We start from the raw sequence: 17,091 nt of genomic DNA on the forward strand, positions 1-17,091 counted from the left end.
GGGCTGCCGTCTCTGGGGTCGCACAGAGTCGGACACGACTGACGTGACTTAGCAGCAGCAGCAGCAGCAGCAGCAATACTTAGACAAATTAAACTTTAAAACAAAAACTATTAACAAAATGCAAAGAAGGGTATTATAACAATAAAAGGTTCAATCCTATAAGAGGATACAACATTTTGTAAACATTTAAGCACCACCATGGTGTGTGCACACTCAGTCGCACAGTCGTGTGACACTTTGTGACCCCATGGACAGTAGCCCACCAGGCTTCTCTGTCCATGGGATTATCCAGGCAAGAATACGGGAGTGGGTTGCCATTTCCCCCTCCAGGGATCTTCCCAAACCAGGGATTGAACCCATTTCTGAGTCTCCTGCATTGGCAGGTGGATTCCTTACCAATGAGCCACCTGGGAAGCCCATGCATCCAACATAGGAGCGCCAAAATATATAAGCAAATATTAACGTAAATAAAGGAAGAAATACACAGCAATACAACAAAAGTAGGGGACTTTTATTCTCCACTTATATCAAAGGACGGATCATCCAGACAGAAAAATCAATAAAGAAACATCAGCCTTAAATGGCACATTAGACCAGATGGACTCAATATAAATATATACAGGACATTCCAGTCAGAAACAGCAGAACACTCATTCTTTTCAAACGCACATGGACCATTCTATAAGATAGATCACACGTTAGGTCAGAAAACAAGTCTCAATAAATTTAAGAAGATTAAAATCCTACCAAACATCATTTTCAACCACAACCAACAATAGTATAAAACAAGAAATCAATTACAAGAAGAAAACTGAATACACTATATACCTGAAACTAACATAATATTGTAAGTCAACATATATCTTCTCAAATTAGGGTTTACATTTTGTTCAGATAAATATCCAGAAGTGGTATTGCTGGATTGTATTGTGGTTCTATTTTTAGTTTTTTGAGGAATCTTCATGCTATTTCTCATAGCAGCTGTCCTACTTTATATTACCATCACCAGTGCATGACAGTTTCCTTTCTCCACATCTTCACCAAGCCTTGTTATTGTCTTTGTAATTTTAACCATCTAGTGTGTGTGTGTATAAGATGGTAAATTATTGTGATTTTGCATTTCCCTGATAATTTGTGATGTTAAGCATCTTTTCATATGCTTGTTAGCCATCCGTATGTCTTCTTTAGAAAAACGTTTATTCAGGTCTCCTGTCCATTTTTAAATAGAGTTTTTTGTTTTGTTTTGTTTGCTGTTTAGTTGTATGAGTTCTTTAAATATTTAGATATCAACCACTTATCAGATATATCATTTGCAAATATTTTCTCCCATTCCATAGGTTGCCTTTTCATTTTGCTGATGATTTTGCTGTGCATTAACTTTTTAGTTTAATGTAGTCTCATTTGTTTATTTTTGTTTCTGTTGCCCTTGCCTGAGGAGATATATTTTAAAAAAACATTGCTAAGACTAACAGCAAGTGCTTGCTGTCTATGTTTTATTTGAGGAGTTCATCAGGGATACTGATACGCACCCCTTTCTCTTTTTGTAGTGTCTTTGTCTGGATTTGGTATTAGGTTAATGCTAGCCAATGTTCCTTTCTCTTCAATTTTTTGGAATAATTTGAGAGGGACAGGAATTAATGCTTCTCTAAATGTTTGGTAGAATTCATCTGTTAAGCCAGCTGGAACTAGATTTTGCTGGGAGTGCTTTTTTTTTAATTAATGATTCAACTTCATTACTAGCAATTGATCTATTCAGATTTTCTATTTCTTTGTGATTTGGTCTTAGAAGATTGTATGTTTACAGAAATTTATCCATTTCCTTTAGGTTGTCCAATTTGTTGACAGATTATTGTTCATAGTATCCTCTTATGCTCTTTTGTATTACTATGGTATTGATTGCAATTTTTCCTCTTCATTTCCAATTTTATTTATTTGGATTCTCTTTTCTTGATGAGTCTGGCTGCACGTTGTCAATTTTGTTTATCATTTCAAAGAACCAACATTTAGTTTCATTAATCTTTTTTCTATTGCTTTTAAAATCTCTTTCATTTATTTCTGCTCTCATCCTTATTTATTTCCTACATTCTACTACTTTGGGTTTTGTTAGTTCTTTTTTTCCTAGTTCCCTAAAATATAAAATTAGATTTTTTTATTTGAGATTTTTCTTATTTCTTGAGGTAGGCCTCTATAACTATGAACTTCCCTCTTAGAACTGCTTTTGCTGTGTCTACAGATTCTGGAAAGTTGTGTTCTCATTTTTATTTGTCTCAAGGTTCTTAAAAAAACTTTCTCTTTGATATCTTCACTGACTTCTTGATTGTTTAGTAGCACACTGTTTAGCCTCCAAATATTTGCATTTTTCCAGTTTTCTTTTCTTTTTTTTGCATTTTTGTACACTAATAATAAACTATCAAAAAGTGAAATGAAGAAAATCTCATTTACAACTGCACCAAAAAGAACAATATACCTAGGAATAAATTTAACCAAGAAGGTGAAAGACCTGTACTCTGAAAACATGACAAAAGAAATTAAAGAAGACAACTGAACTGGAAGACTCAATATTATTAAACTACTACTGAAAGCAATCTGCAGTCAATGTAATCTCTATCAAAATACCATGGCATTTTTTACATAAAGGAAACAAATAATTCTAAAATTTGTATGAAATCACAAAAGACCCCAAATATCCAGAGAGATTCTTGAGAATGAAGAACAAAGCTGGAAGTTTCAAGCTCCCTTATTTCAAACTATACTACAAAGCTATAGTAATCAAACCAGTATGGTACTGGCACAAAAACAGATCAATGGAACAGAATAAAGAGCCCAGAAATAAACTCACATTCATATGCTTCATTAATCTAAGACAAAGGAAACAACAATACACAATGGCAGAAAAAAGTCCTCTTCAATAAATGGTATTGAGAATACTGGACAGCCACATGTAAAAGAATCAGACTACTTTCTCACACCATATGCAAATATAAACTAAAAATGGATGAAAGACTTAAATGAAACCATAAACATCTAGAAAAAAACAGGTAGTAAGCTCCTTGACATTAGTCTTGGTGATGATTTTTTAAACTTTAACACCCCAAAGCAACAAAAGCAAAAATTTAAAAAGTGGAACTATAACAAACTAAAAAGCTTCTGCACAGCAAAGGAAACCATCAAAAAAATTAAAAGACAATCTACTAAATGGGAGAAAATATTTGCAAATTACATGCCTGATAAGGGGTTAAAATCCAAATTATATAAAAAAGACTCATATAACTCAATATCAAAATACAGACAACCTGATTAGAAAACGAGCAGAAGATGAGAATATACATTTTCCCAATGGTAACACACAGATGCCCAACAAGCACATGAAAAGACACTTAACTTCTCTAATCACTGGGGAAATGCAAAGCAAACCGTAACGAGCTATTACTTCATACCTATCAGAATGGCTGTTACCAAAAGGACAAAAAATAAGTGCTAGTGAGGATGTGGAGAAAAGCACATGCTCTAATGATGGGAATGTAAATTGCTGCAGGCAGTATGAAAAAGTTATGAAGTTCCTCAAAAAACTAAAACTCAAACTGCTACACAATCCAGCAATTCTAATTAAGTTATTTACTCAAAGAAAAAGAAAACACTAATTTAAAAAGATACAGGTACCCCTATATTCATCACAGCACTATTTACAATAGCCAAGATATGAAGGCAACCTAGATGTCCACTGATAGATGACTGAATAAAGTAGATGTTTTACATACATACACACACACACACACACACACACACACACACACACAGTTGAATACTACTCAGTCACAAAAAAAAGAATCAAATCTTGCCATTTGAGACAACATGCACCTAGAGGGTATTATACTAAGTGAAATAAGTCAGTCAGAGAAAACCAGTATCTGCATGATTTCACTTATATGTGGAATCTATAAAACTAAACAAATGAACAGACAAAACAGAAACAGATTCATAAATACAAAGAACAAACTGATCTCATGCTCTTGGATTCGAAGAATTAATATTGTTAAAATCGGCGTACTACCCAAAGGAATTGACAAACTTAATGTAATCCTTATCAAATTACCCAAGACATTTACCACAGAACTATAACAAATAATCCTAACATTTATATGGAACAACAAGAGACCCCTGTAAAAGCAATCCTCAGGGAAAAGAACAGAGCTGGAGACAAATTCTCCCAGAACTCAGACAATACTGAAAAGCTACAGTAATCAGAACAGCACGGTACGTGGGGGAAGAAAAAACACAGACATATAGATGAATGAAACAGAAGCAAGAACCCAGAAATAAATCCACACAGCTACAATCAATTAATCTACAACAAAGGAAGCAAGAATGGGGAAAAGATGGTCTCTTCAGCAGGTAGTGTTGGGAAAGCTGGACAGCCTCATATAAATCAATGAAATTAGAATATTCCCTCATACCATATACAAAATAAACTCAAAATGTCTTAAAGACTTAAATATAAAACATGAAAACATAAAATCCTGGAAGAAAATACAGGCAAAACCTTCTTGGACATAAATCATAGTAGTATTTTCTTAGATCAGTTTCCCAAGGAAAAAGAAAGCAAAGCAAAAATAAACAAATGGGACCTAAACAAACTTACAAACTTTTGCACATCAAAGGAAACCATCAAGAAAAAGAAAAGACAACCTACAGAATGGGAGAAAATATTTGCAAATGATGCAACTGACAACGGATTAATATCTAAAATATACATACAGCTCATATAACTCCGTATTAAAAAAAAAAACCACCCAATCAAAAAATGGGAAAGAGACCTAAATAGTTACTTCTTTAAAGACATACAGATGGCCAATAGGCACATGAAAAGACGTTCAACATCTATACTTAAATAAATAGATAAGCAACTGTGAAGAAGCTGAGTGCCGAAGAATTGATGCTTTTGAAGTGTGGTGTTGAAGAAGACTCTTGAGAGTCCCTTGGACTGCAAGGAGATCCAACCAGTCCATTCTGAAGGAGATCAGCCCTGGGATTTCTTTGGAAGGAATGATGCTAAAGCTGAAACTCCAGTACTTTGGCCACCTCATGTGAAGAGTTGACTCATTGGAAAAGACTCTGATGCTGGGAGGGACTGGGGGCAAGAGGAGAAGGGGACGACAGAGGAAGAGATGACTGGATGGCATCACTGACTCAATGGATGTGAGTCTGGGTGAACTCCGGGAGTTGGTGATGGACAGGGAGGCCTGGCATGCTGCGATTCATGGGGTCGCAAAGAGTTGGACACAACTGAGCAACTGATCTGATCTGATCTGAAGCAACAAGGTCCTATTGAATAGCATAGGAAACTATATTCAATATATCATGATAAAACAATAGAAAATAACATGAAAATGAACATATAACTGAGAATATATATTTATAACTATACAGCAGAAATTAACCTAAGTGTAAATCAACTATACTTCAAAAATTAAAAAAAATTTTTTTATGTATTATATTGTAAAATGTAATTCTGAGTAATGCTCAAAATTCTAAGCCAGGCTTCAACAGTACCTGAACCGTGAACTTCCAGATATTCAAGCTGGATTTAGAAAAAGCAGAGGAACCAGAGATCAAATTGCTAACATCCGTTGGATCACAGGAAAAGCAAGAGAATTCTAGAAAAACATCTACTTCTGCTTTATTGACTATGTCAAAGCCTTTGACTGTGTGGATCATAACAAAATGGAAAATTCTTAAAGAGATAGGAATACCAGACCACCTGACCTGCCTCCTGAGAAATCTGTATGCAGGTCAGCAAGCAACAGTTAGAACTAGATATGGAACAACAGACTGGTTCCAAATTGGAAAAGGAGTTCGTCAAGGCTATCTATTGTCACCCAGTTTATTTAACTTATATGCAGAGTACATCATGTGAAATGCCAGCCTGGATGAAGTACAAGCTGGAATCGAGATTGCCAGGAGAAATATCAATAACCTCAGATACATAGATGACATCACCCTATGGCAGAAAGCAAAGAAAAACTAAGAGCCTCTTGACGAAAGTGAAAGAGGGGAGTGAAAAAGTTGGCTTAAAACTCAATATTCAAAAAACAAAGACCATGGCATCTGGTCCCATCACTTCATGGCAAATATATGGGTAAACAATGGAAACAGTGACAGACTTTAATTTTTTGGGCTCCAAAATCACTGCAGATGGTGACTGCAGCCATGAAATTAAAAGATGCTTGCTCCTTAGAAGAAATGCTATGACCAACCTAGAAAGCATATTAAAAAGCAGAGACATCACTTTTTCAACAAAGGTCCATCTAGTCAAAGCTATGATTTTTCCAGTAGTCATGTATGGATGTGGAGAAGGTTATGGCAACCCAATCCAGTACTCTCGCCTGGCAAATCCCATGGATGGAGGTGCCTGGTAGGCTGCAGTCCATGGGGTCACTAAGAGTCGGATACGACTGAGCAACTTCACTTTTCACTTTCATGCACTGGAGAAGGAAATGGAACCCACTCCAGTGTTCTTGCCTGGAGAATCTCAGGGACGGCGGAGCCTGGTGGGCTGCCGTCTATGGGGTCGCACAGAGTCGCACACGACTGAAGCGACTTAGCAGCAGCAGCAACAGAATGTATGGATGTGAGAGTTGGATTTAAAGAAAGCCGAGTGCCGAAGAATTGATGCTTTTGAACTGTGGCTTTGGAGAAGACTCTTGAGAGTCCCTTGGACTGCAAGGAGATCCAACCAGTCCATTCTAGAGGAAATCAGACCTGAATATTCATTGGAAGGACTGATCCTGAAGCTGGAACTCCAATACTTTGGCCACCTGACGCAAAAAACTGACTCACTGGAAAAGAACGCTGATGCTGGGAAAGACTGAAGTCAGGAGGAGAAGGGGACAACAGAGGATGAGATGGTTGGATGGTATCACCGACTCGATGGACATGAGTTTGAGCAAGTTCCGGGAGTTGGTGATAGACAGGGAAGCCTGGGGTGTTGCAGTCCATGGGGTTGCAAAGAATCAGACAACTGAGTGACTGAAGTGACAGATTTGTAAAAAGTATTACTCTTTTGCAGTTTAAATGAATCAGCTAGACCAACATGAACAGATAAAATCTCCAAGTCAGTCAAATGAAAAAGCAAGTTGCAAAAGGATATATATATTTTTATATAAATATATAATTAATGACAAGTTTAAGAACATAGAAAACAGTGTATTTTGTTTATGGATATATCAAGTATACTAATTTATACTAATTTAGGATAGTGGCTGCCACTTGGAAGGAAATAAGGGAATAACATTGGGGAAGGGTAATACACTTCAACAATATATGAGGGCTTTATTTTTCCATAAGCTTAATGATAGCCCATGGGTATTTATTATGCTATCCTCTATATTTCTGTATGCTTCACATTTTTAAAAACTAGTCTAATAATGTCAACATATTGTAAAAGTACAAACTTCTTCAGCCTGGCATTCAAAACTCTCTACATTATTATTCCAACCTCCTTTTCTAGCCTCATCCTTTACTATTTACTATAGTGTTTCCTTATTTTCACTATATATGTCATCTCTATTACAATTAATGAACATTTTTCTTTTCAGAATTTTATTTTTTTAATTAATTAATTAATTTGGCTGCGCTTAGTCTTAGGTGTGGCATGTGGGATCTAGTTCTCCAACCAGACATTGAACTCAGGCCCCCTGCAATGCGAGCGTGCAGAGTCTTAGCCACTAGACCACCAAAGAAGTGCCTCTTTTCAGAATTTTGACTCAAATAGCCTTGTACAGGTCAATGATAAGGAGGAAATCACGTTTAACAAGCCAGCTATACTTTTCTATTATGAATACACATATATATAAGTATTAGAGTATTTGTCCTGCTGTCACCTAAAAACATCAAGTATTACACCTTGGGTTGTGCATCAGTGGTTCTCAAATTTGATGTACAAGGTTACTTGGGAGGTTTGTTAGAAATGAAAGCTCCCAGGCCAAATCTCTAAGACTTCTGATTCAGGCCGTTAGAAGATAGAAGCCCTGCCCTACATGTATCCATGGCCCCTAACAAATTGGACTATCTGCCATTTTCTAAAGAAACTATTATTTTTCTTTTCTGGTACCTTTCCTTTTGTTATTTCCTCTGCTTGAAGCACACTCCCTTCTCCCTGAGCCAATAGAAATTAAGCCTATACTTTAAGGCCCATATTAAATATCACCATCACAATAAAGAACTTTGACTTGGATGTGACATCTCTCTCATTTTAACCTTCTTCCTTCCCCTATCAATTTATTTCTATTTCTGTATGAATGCTTATCACATTCAATGTAATGCATATCTTCTCTTATTCTGCCTCCTGAACTATAAATGCCACTTGAGGGCAAAAGCAGGGATTATGGCTTGGTCATTTTATGATTTCAACATGATAGTTATTCAGATACTTGCTGGACTGAGCTCTGCTAAACACTGAATTAATTTAACAAGTTTTATTAACATTTAAAATTCATGTGGTAAAAGCATTAGAATATTCATTCATGTAGCATTACAAATTAAACATGAGAATCTAGATTATCTGGCCTCATTTTCAAAATGAGAAAACTGAAAACATATCCTATATAGAAACAAATATTTTAAGAAGTTTTAATTTTCAAAGAAAAAAAATTACAGTTTAAAAATGCCAAATTCAGCTGTTAAGAAAGAAAGCTGCTTAACTTACAATCTTCCAAGCAAAAGTAAATGACCGAGCTATTAATTGACAAAGTGAACTTCTGATATTGCTACAAAATGCTATGAACTTAAGAACAACAGTATAATTAAACCAAAGTTAATAGAGTCTAGCAAAATTCTCAATACTTCCATAATATTTCAGCATGTTTTCTCTTTGCTTTAACATTGCATATCACTAGGATACATCAAGTGCAATAACTCTGAAGTAGTTTTCCAGCATAAAAACTATAATTATTAGTATAAAACCCAAAAAACTATGTTTTTAATCAGAAAATATCAACATGCAACTCATTTATGAATATAATTGTTTTTCAATTTGATAATAGTAATTTGGGCTGTTTTCTATTCCAGAGGTAAGTACTTCACTGTTCTAAATATACTTATTTCAACCTAGATAGAAAATAAACTAACAGAAATAGAAATGGGACTTTTTAATGGAAAAATGTTCATCAACATCAATCTATATTACAGCATCATCTGCATCTGTATATTAGTACGTACATAACACCTTATAAAGACAGAGCATTGTCAAAATGAAATATACAAATGTATATACTAATTTCAAGTAATAAAAAAGAGAAAATGGATAAAACATATTTCCTTATGTTCACTTGGCCCTTCAGGTTGAAAAGGAGAGTGAAAAGACGACAACTGTGAGAAATGAGGAATAAGAAAATGTTCTCACATATCTCATTTTCTCCTCTTCTCATTCATTTTTCTGTCATATTTCTGTTAAATTTCCTTTTACATGGCAAGTCAAGTAAACTAAACCTAACTCAAATGAAACTTTTTGTTTAACTTTTTCATTCTATTTTTACATTACAAAAATGAAATTTTAACCCAGTATGTCCATTTTCCTGAATAAAATTAACTGGAAATAAAGCAGTTATAAGGCATACTATTATAACTGAGCTCAAGTTAAGAATTCCTAAAAATGATTCTAGTACTGGTTTTACTTACCATAAATGATAATCTGTAACTATTGATACTAATAAAAAGAGCCATCCAATTATGCTTACTTCCTAAATAAGTAATCTTTCCAAACTACTAAATATACACAGACCTTAAGGCTCTATAAATATTTTAGCAGTACTCAATGGCCAGAAAAATGCAGAAGTTTAAGGTAATAAGAGGAGTCAAATAAACCTATTTCAGAGACCCTATAAGTAGAATAGATCAGATTAAACAAGCTTATTGGAAGGTAACAACACAGCTCATTTGATAAAGCAGTTCTGAGAAATCCAAAAATACCATTTCTCTTTAAAAAAAAATCAAAGAAGCACTTGGACTAACAAGAAATAATGCACAATTTGGCTTGATCAAATACTTCATTAATTTTTTTCTACCCCCTAAGGTATTGCCCTTTTAAAATCTTCAAATAAAATATAACCTAATTGCTTGCACATGGCTACAGTTTGCAGAGATTTTTATTTCAACAGTGCCACCTAGTGGATCAGTCAATACTTTCAACTGGTCAAAAAGTTTCATCACCCTCAAAGGCTAGGAATCCCCGAATAGTTGTATTTTCTGGTTCACAATATTCCTAATAATATTAACATTCAAGGGGAAATTTTATAACCATATTATAAATTATGGATTTTTATCTTCTGATAGGCTATCTATAATAAAAATTAGATCATTTACAAATATTATTGTAATATTTAAAATAAAAGTACCTTAGTGATTTCTTCAGAAGCTCGTTTGAAGTCCTGAACATTTCGACAGTAAAATCCTATTGTACAGCTAGGATCCATTTTTCGAAATGACATCTTTTTGGGAGAAGGGCAGTGGAATGTCTGTAATTTTAAAAGTTCTTTAGGATTAATTTAGTTTTATTTAATGTACTTTATATACAAAAATATCACTTCATTTAAAATTTGCTATATAGCTATTCTTCAAACTATAAACATGCTTTCAAATGGTGTTTTAGTATATCCTATGCAGATGATCCCTCCCAGTCTCCAAAGCTGTAAAACATAAGAGCCAACATTGTGTATATTCAGTTTACCAAATCTCCACCTTACACATTAGGGCCATTCTGCAAAAGAAAAGAAGTGTGTCAAAAGCAGGGTGCATTTCTAACACTTGCAGAAGGGAAAAAAATGTATCTCTGAAAAAGACATGAATAAGCTAGTACAATGTTTAGAATCGAGTTAGCTATTTCTATGGAAGTGCAATTAAGTCTGTTCAGTTAGAGATTTTTTAATATTTATAAACCTTGGAATAAAAAAACCAAGACTTTGTAAACAAATATGCAGGTTTATGAACATGTTCCATGATGATATGAAGAGGTCAACGTGAGAGTTTTAGCAACTGACACAACCAGCACGTAACTGCACTGTCCTAACCCACTCTTCTACTGAGCCTTACCTCAGTTCTTGTTTAGTCCCACACAGGATAAGGTGAGCATTGTTCTACTATGGTCCCTGCGCTCTTCCCTTAGTTCCCTCTTCTCCAGTGGTTACACTGTTAAAGGTGCAAATGGGCCAAAAATACTGCTCTAGACTCTACTTTTGCTAGCAGGCTGTGGCTATTAGTAGAATCTGGTTATCTTTAGAGAATGCAAAAGTAGGAAAAGCGTAGAATATAAAGCTAATCATTCCAATCTTTTTTCTTCACCACGACACTCTAGTACTTGGTTTAAAACATTTTTTAACTGCATAAATGCTCAGATACTTGTCCTTAAAAATCACTGATGCTACCAAATCTTTTTCTTGTATGTATAAGGAAAAAGATGTTTATGTTAAAAAGGAGGGCCATAAAATATATATTCATATTTGCATAGGATATACAAAAATTAACAAATTTAGAGAAAAGGGAGAAAACTTGGCAGATGGGAGACAGGTGTGAGAAATTCTTCATTTTATATTTTTTAATTAAAGAATAAGCTGCTCAAGAAATAATCTAGGCTGGATATAAATCCATAAACTTAAAATTTCCCTACATTTAATGCCTAAAACTAAGGGATTTAAACTTGGAATTATCTATAAAAAGGCAGAAAAATATAGACTTTCGTATTTATGTTCATGGTAGATCAGTCAAAACCACTCTTTTCTCTCCCCCTACATATATCCTGTGATCCAATTAATATTCCATATTATCACCAGTGGTTAAGCAAAACGAATACATTCAAACTGTTCTTTTCCCCTTATCAATAGTTCAGTCATGTATTAGCTTCAAATCCAACATCATGCTAGTAAATAACCAAACAAATGTGTTTTTAAAACTATGACTACTATGAAACCCTTAGCTAACACTTACTGTACAGTAAGACTCAACCCAGCCAAACTGGAACGTCCATCTTTCTAATCAATATGAGTACTGCCTTAGCTGGACTTTTCTAACATTGTTTTACCGATTTTGTTTATAAAAAGATATTAAAAAACAGATCTGGAAAGGTATAGAAGAGCTAGGTAAATTTGGTAGTTAACAATATACAGGAGTATTACTATTTAAGGCTCAGACAGTTCTAGGTCATATTTACAAAACAAAAATTATTTGACATACAAGCTATCTAACAATAGTCATTTACTCCTCTTTCCAAAAGCCAGTAATAAGAAATGCTTGTTTAGCTTTTACTACCTGGGGATAAGAAAGAAGAGTCAAAAGTCTGCATGGTCCAACAAAGCATTTTCTTAACTTGTCTATATGGATGCCCTAAATTATATTAAAGCATTGATTAAAGTTTTCATTAAGGATCATTAAGACTAAACCAATATAGGCTTAGTGCTATTTCACTGTATTGTCTCCATCACCATAGATAATAATGACAAACACTAGTTAAGCATAGTTATTTTCATATCTATAGAAAACTTTTAAAATTATTCACAAAAACACAAATATAAATCTCTGATGATTGAAAACTGCAAATTGCTATCTGGTGTTCCTACATGAGTACTAGGACTCATTACAGAGAGGCATTTTATACCATTTAAATCATGTTGTTTGTTCACCCAAGAATATTCTGAACCAAGATTAATCAAACCAAGATTAATTTATAATTCAAAATCAATTCTGTTTATTGTAGAACAACTTAGACTTTATGGTATTTTTCCCAAGTGGCATTACACAGCTCTGTTCACTCTGTGATAATTCTCTGCGCTATGCATTTAGAGGAGAAGGCAATGGCACCCCACTCCAGTACTCTTGCCTGGAAAATCCCATGGATGGAGTAGCCTAGTAGGCTGGAGTCCATGGGGTTATTAAGAGTTGGACACGACTGAGCGACTTCACTTTCACTTTTCACTTTCATGCAGTGGAGAAGGAAATGGCAACCCACTCCAGTGTTCTTGCCTGGAGAATCCCAGGGACGGCGGAGCCTGGTGGGCTGCCGTCTATGGGGTCGCACAGAGTCAGACACGACTGAAGCGACTTAGCAGCAGCAGCAGCATGCACTTAGATTTCTTTTTTAGTTTTTAAAATTCTGATGATTTGGTAAGAGTAGCAGCTTCTACTGAAGCACATTTTAGCAAGTATCACTAGGTACATTTCTGCACTTACGTTTTTGAAAAAACTGGCCGGAGTGAGTCAATTCCCATTTATTTCATTTTTCTGGTACAATATTTATTCATTGCCTCAAAAAATAGTTATTAGGCACCTACCAAATGGTAGGCACTCTTCCAGACTTATTATATTGAAGAGTGGGTTCTACTACCTAAACATACAAATAATACTGAAACAAATAATTTTAGATGTAGCTCTGTTATTTTGGTGATTTAGATAAAACTTCCTAATATAATTAATTAGAGAATACGTCCTTACTAAAAAGCACCTCCTACTTACTGCAGTTCACATGTGTAATTCATAAAGGGTACATCTTTCACTGAGAAATTCACTTATCTATCAACATAATCACATTACATCATTCTAATAGCTTTAGTGCCACTAAGCTTTGAATTTACAAGGATATATTAAAATAATCACCACTGTATACACCTCCTAAAACCTGAAACTTGGAATTGGGGGCCTAGCAATCAGAAGAGACTAACATTTCTGTAATAAGGGTTTTTTTTAATCTTATTAGTAGAATGTTAATATTAAGGTAACACAATATTTGGAGAAGGAAATGGCAAGCCACTCCAGTATTCTTGCCTGGGACATAGACAGAGGAGCCTAGGTCACAAAAGAGTCAGACGTGACTTGGCGACTAAACAACGAACAGTACAACAATACCTTAATAATAAAATATTCTCAGTATTTGTAAAGAGATAGAATCAGGTCACTCTGAAAGTATATCAGAAATAGCATGAAGCAATAGTTTCTGGTTTTAAGAAATCTTACCTTAAATATATGCACACACACACAGATACATGCCTGCATACATACACATATACATTATAAATGTGTATAAGATAATGTATATCCACTAGTCCTCTCATCCAAACAATTGAAACTCTGCCCTGTCCTAACTACTAACAATGAGAACCCACAGTTTAACATGGCCTCACTGCTAAATCTCATCTTACTCTCACTTTCTGGCATCTCAATATATAAAAAATAAATGCTTCTGTGCTTTTCAGAAGTTATCTAATTTCACCAAATTTTACCTACAAAGTCTCTTAAAATGAAATTATTTTCCATTCCCACTACCACCCACTTCAAGCTTCTATTGACTCGCCTGTGAAGTGTTGCAACATTCTCCCAATGAGCTGCTGCTGCTGTTGCTAAGTCGCTTCAGCCGTGTCTGACTCTGTGCGACCCCGTAGACGGCAGCCCACCAGGCTCCTGTGTCCGTGGGATTCTCCAGGCAAGAGTACAGGAGTGGGTTGCCATTGCCTTCTCCCCCAGTGAGCTACAACCTTCCCAATATCGATTGTGTAGGCATTCGTTAATAACAGTGTGGATAACATGGATATTCACTCACCTGGCATCTTTGTAGAGTCTCTCAAAATATCAGATGAATAATCTCTTTCTACTGGTCAAAACAGCCGACCTAATAATCTTTTAATTTGCCTATTTTAGATAATGCTTAGAACACTATGAACAAGTTTCCATCTAAATCTCAAGTATTTATTTTTTTTTAAGGAGTCAATTTGACACATGGGAAATCATGTGTCACTGAAGACACAGGAATCAGTGCCACAAGATCACAATGCAGCAGAAACAGATTTACAGTGTGGTTCACATAGCACAATTCTAGAGTTCCTCCCACAGTATTAATCAGTCAACCGGAAATACTTATTAAAGTTTATATGCAAAGTATAGTGAAGGAAGAAAGTAGAAAGCAAAGCTGTTCTCTGGCTCGTACTTTAGTTGAGGTAATAGTCTACAAAAAATGCTAGGCTGTTTTATAATGTATCACTTAGTACCAGATTTTAATCTTGTGCTTTATCCATCTTCATAATTAGGTATTAATATTAGCTAACAAGCTATTACTAAAACAAAATACTAAACCACATTTCCAACTTGTCAAGCCCTGGAGAATTAGTGATCCATGTGCCACTCAAGTGATTAAGATGACTTTAAAAGTCTCTAAAAGCATCAACTGGGAAAATAAGAACTGATACCATGTAACAGTTACATTTCTCATTTATGCACTCTCAAAATTTTCTGAAATATAATCCTATACAAGTATGCTGCTGCTGCTGCTAAGTCGCTTCAGTTGTGTACGACTCTGTGCGACCCCATAGACGGTGGCCCACCAGGCTTCCCTGTCCCTGGGATTCTATAATTGATTCATTTTGCTGTACAGCTGAAACTAACAAAACATTGTAAATCCAATTTAAAAATTTTGTAAATGCTGGCTCAGAAAATGATCAACAGGAAGGAAAAGTGCTCGCTTCGGCAGCACATATACTAAAATTGGAACGATACAGAGAAGATTAGCATGGCCCCTGCGCAAGGATGACACGCAAATTCGTGAAGCATTCCATATTTAAAAAAAAAAAAAAAACAGGAAGGAAAAGAAGACTTTAAGAAATCAAAGCTAAAATAAATATTAGAAACCCAACTAAAATTCATGGAAACTTAACTAGAGGCTAAGAATTACTGAAATGCTAGAAATAATTATTAGACATTGCTCTTGTTGTCACTGAAACTTGTCTTAATTACATACTTAAAGCAAAATAATGTCACACTCCCCTTCAATCATTTTGTCATTCTAACCCAACTCCATTGTCTTCTTTTTCTTTTTTCCCCCTTTCTTTCTTTAAACATGTCTAACATTTTAAATTCTTCAGTACTGTTCTTGGAATTACTTGGAAGCTTGATCATTTATTTTGGTAGGGCTAGGATATCTAACAAGTTAGAGACAAAGATAAATGAAGACAGTGTATTATAAATTAAAATTCAGCAACAAAAATTATCTAACCTTTGACCACTGTATGTATTATGGACTTGTAAATTAGTAAAATATTTATTATTAACTTGGAATACCATAAAAGCATAGCTGCTTAGCATATCTCTGAATAATTAAGAGTTTGCTTCATATGGTAAGAAAGCAGTGCCAGCTCTTTATCCACAGTACCTCAAGAGGGAAATCCTTTATGCTGACATCTACAAAAGATTGGCAGTAATGAGGATCCATGTAAATCAAACTGTCATCTACAAGGACAAAACAGAAGACAAGTAATTCAAAAAACACCTTATTATTACACTGCTTACAATCCAATTTCTATGTAGAATAGCTGAAAAAAATCTGGGAGTAACAGCTTGCCAGACTGATATTCATTGACTGAAACATAGGTTTGCACAGGACAGATTAACTTTTGCATAATCAAATATGCTTGTATAAGCAGAATTTTTATAAAGTGATGAGACTGTCATTTAATTTTTGGTGATAAAATTACTTTCACAAACACACAATTATATTCTACAGTTTGCATATGAAAAATGCATTGCACTACTTTATCCTGACAGGAAGAACATATTGCTTGTCATTTTATCATCAACTAGCACCACTAAAACTGGTATAAGGTAAATATGTAAATAGCAACTGTCAGAATATGGCAGCAATGTCTTCTAAAGTTTAGTAAAAATCAATAAATTATGCCTTGTTTATGCAATAACAGAAATTAAATATACATTTTACAGAATCCAATTATACTATGGACCAAATGACAAATGAATGGCTATGGCAGGACTGATGAATTTATAAGGTACTCATTTTGCTCCGTTACTCATCCTGTTTCTGGATGATCCTATGTTAACTTTCTGACTTTTAAAAGAAAACAAAGAAGAAATATACTTTACTAAACCACTAACCTTGAAATCCAGCAAAGTAATATGACTGTTTAGGTTTGCCACCGATAATACCCACACAATATTCAAGGCTTAAAATTCCCTGCCAAAATAAATTAATTCAGATTTAGGGTCAAGAGACAAACGATAATTATTCAAAACAACTAAATTTGTATTACTAGTAGTAGTCCGCAAATT

General features: G+C 34.7%; 1 protein-coding gene and 1 non-coding gene across 5 annotated transcripts in view; one reads left to right on the forward strand and one right to left on the reverse strand.

The window, feature by feature from the left end:
* The window catches only part of ATG4C (autophagy related 4C cysteine peptidase), a 96,173-nt gene that overhangs the window by 15,505 nt on the left and 63,577 nt on the right, over positions 1-17,091 (reverse strand). For all 4 annotated transcript variants that reach the window (XM_005204512.5, XM_005204513.5, NM_001082442.1 and 1 more), the window contains 3 exon segments: positions 16,918-16,996; positions 16,181-16,257; positions 10,392-10,511 (listed from right to left, as the gene is read on the reverse strand). In XM_005204512.5, the coding sequence (XP_005204569.2) occupies positions 10,392-10,511; positions 16,181-16,257; positions 16,918-16,996 (276 nt within the window).
* Positions 15,487-15,593, forward strand: LOC112446160 (U6 spliceosomal RNA). The gene has a single exon (XR_003034221.1). It is a non-coding gene; the product is annotated as a U6 spliceosomal RNA (small nuclear RNA).

This window comes from Bos taurus, chromosome 3, assembly GCF_002263795.3.
Source record: "Bos taurus isolate L1 Dominette 01449 registration number 42190680 breed Hereford chromosome 3, ARS-UCD2.0, whole genome shotgun sequence".
NCBI classification, from domain to species: domain Eukaryota; kingdom Metazoa; phylum Chordata; class Mammalia; order Artiodactyla; family Bovidae; genus Bos; species Bos taurus.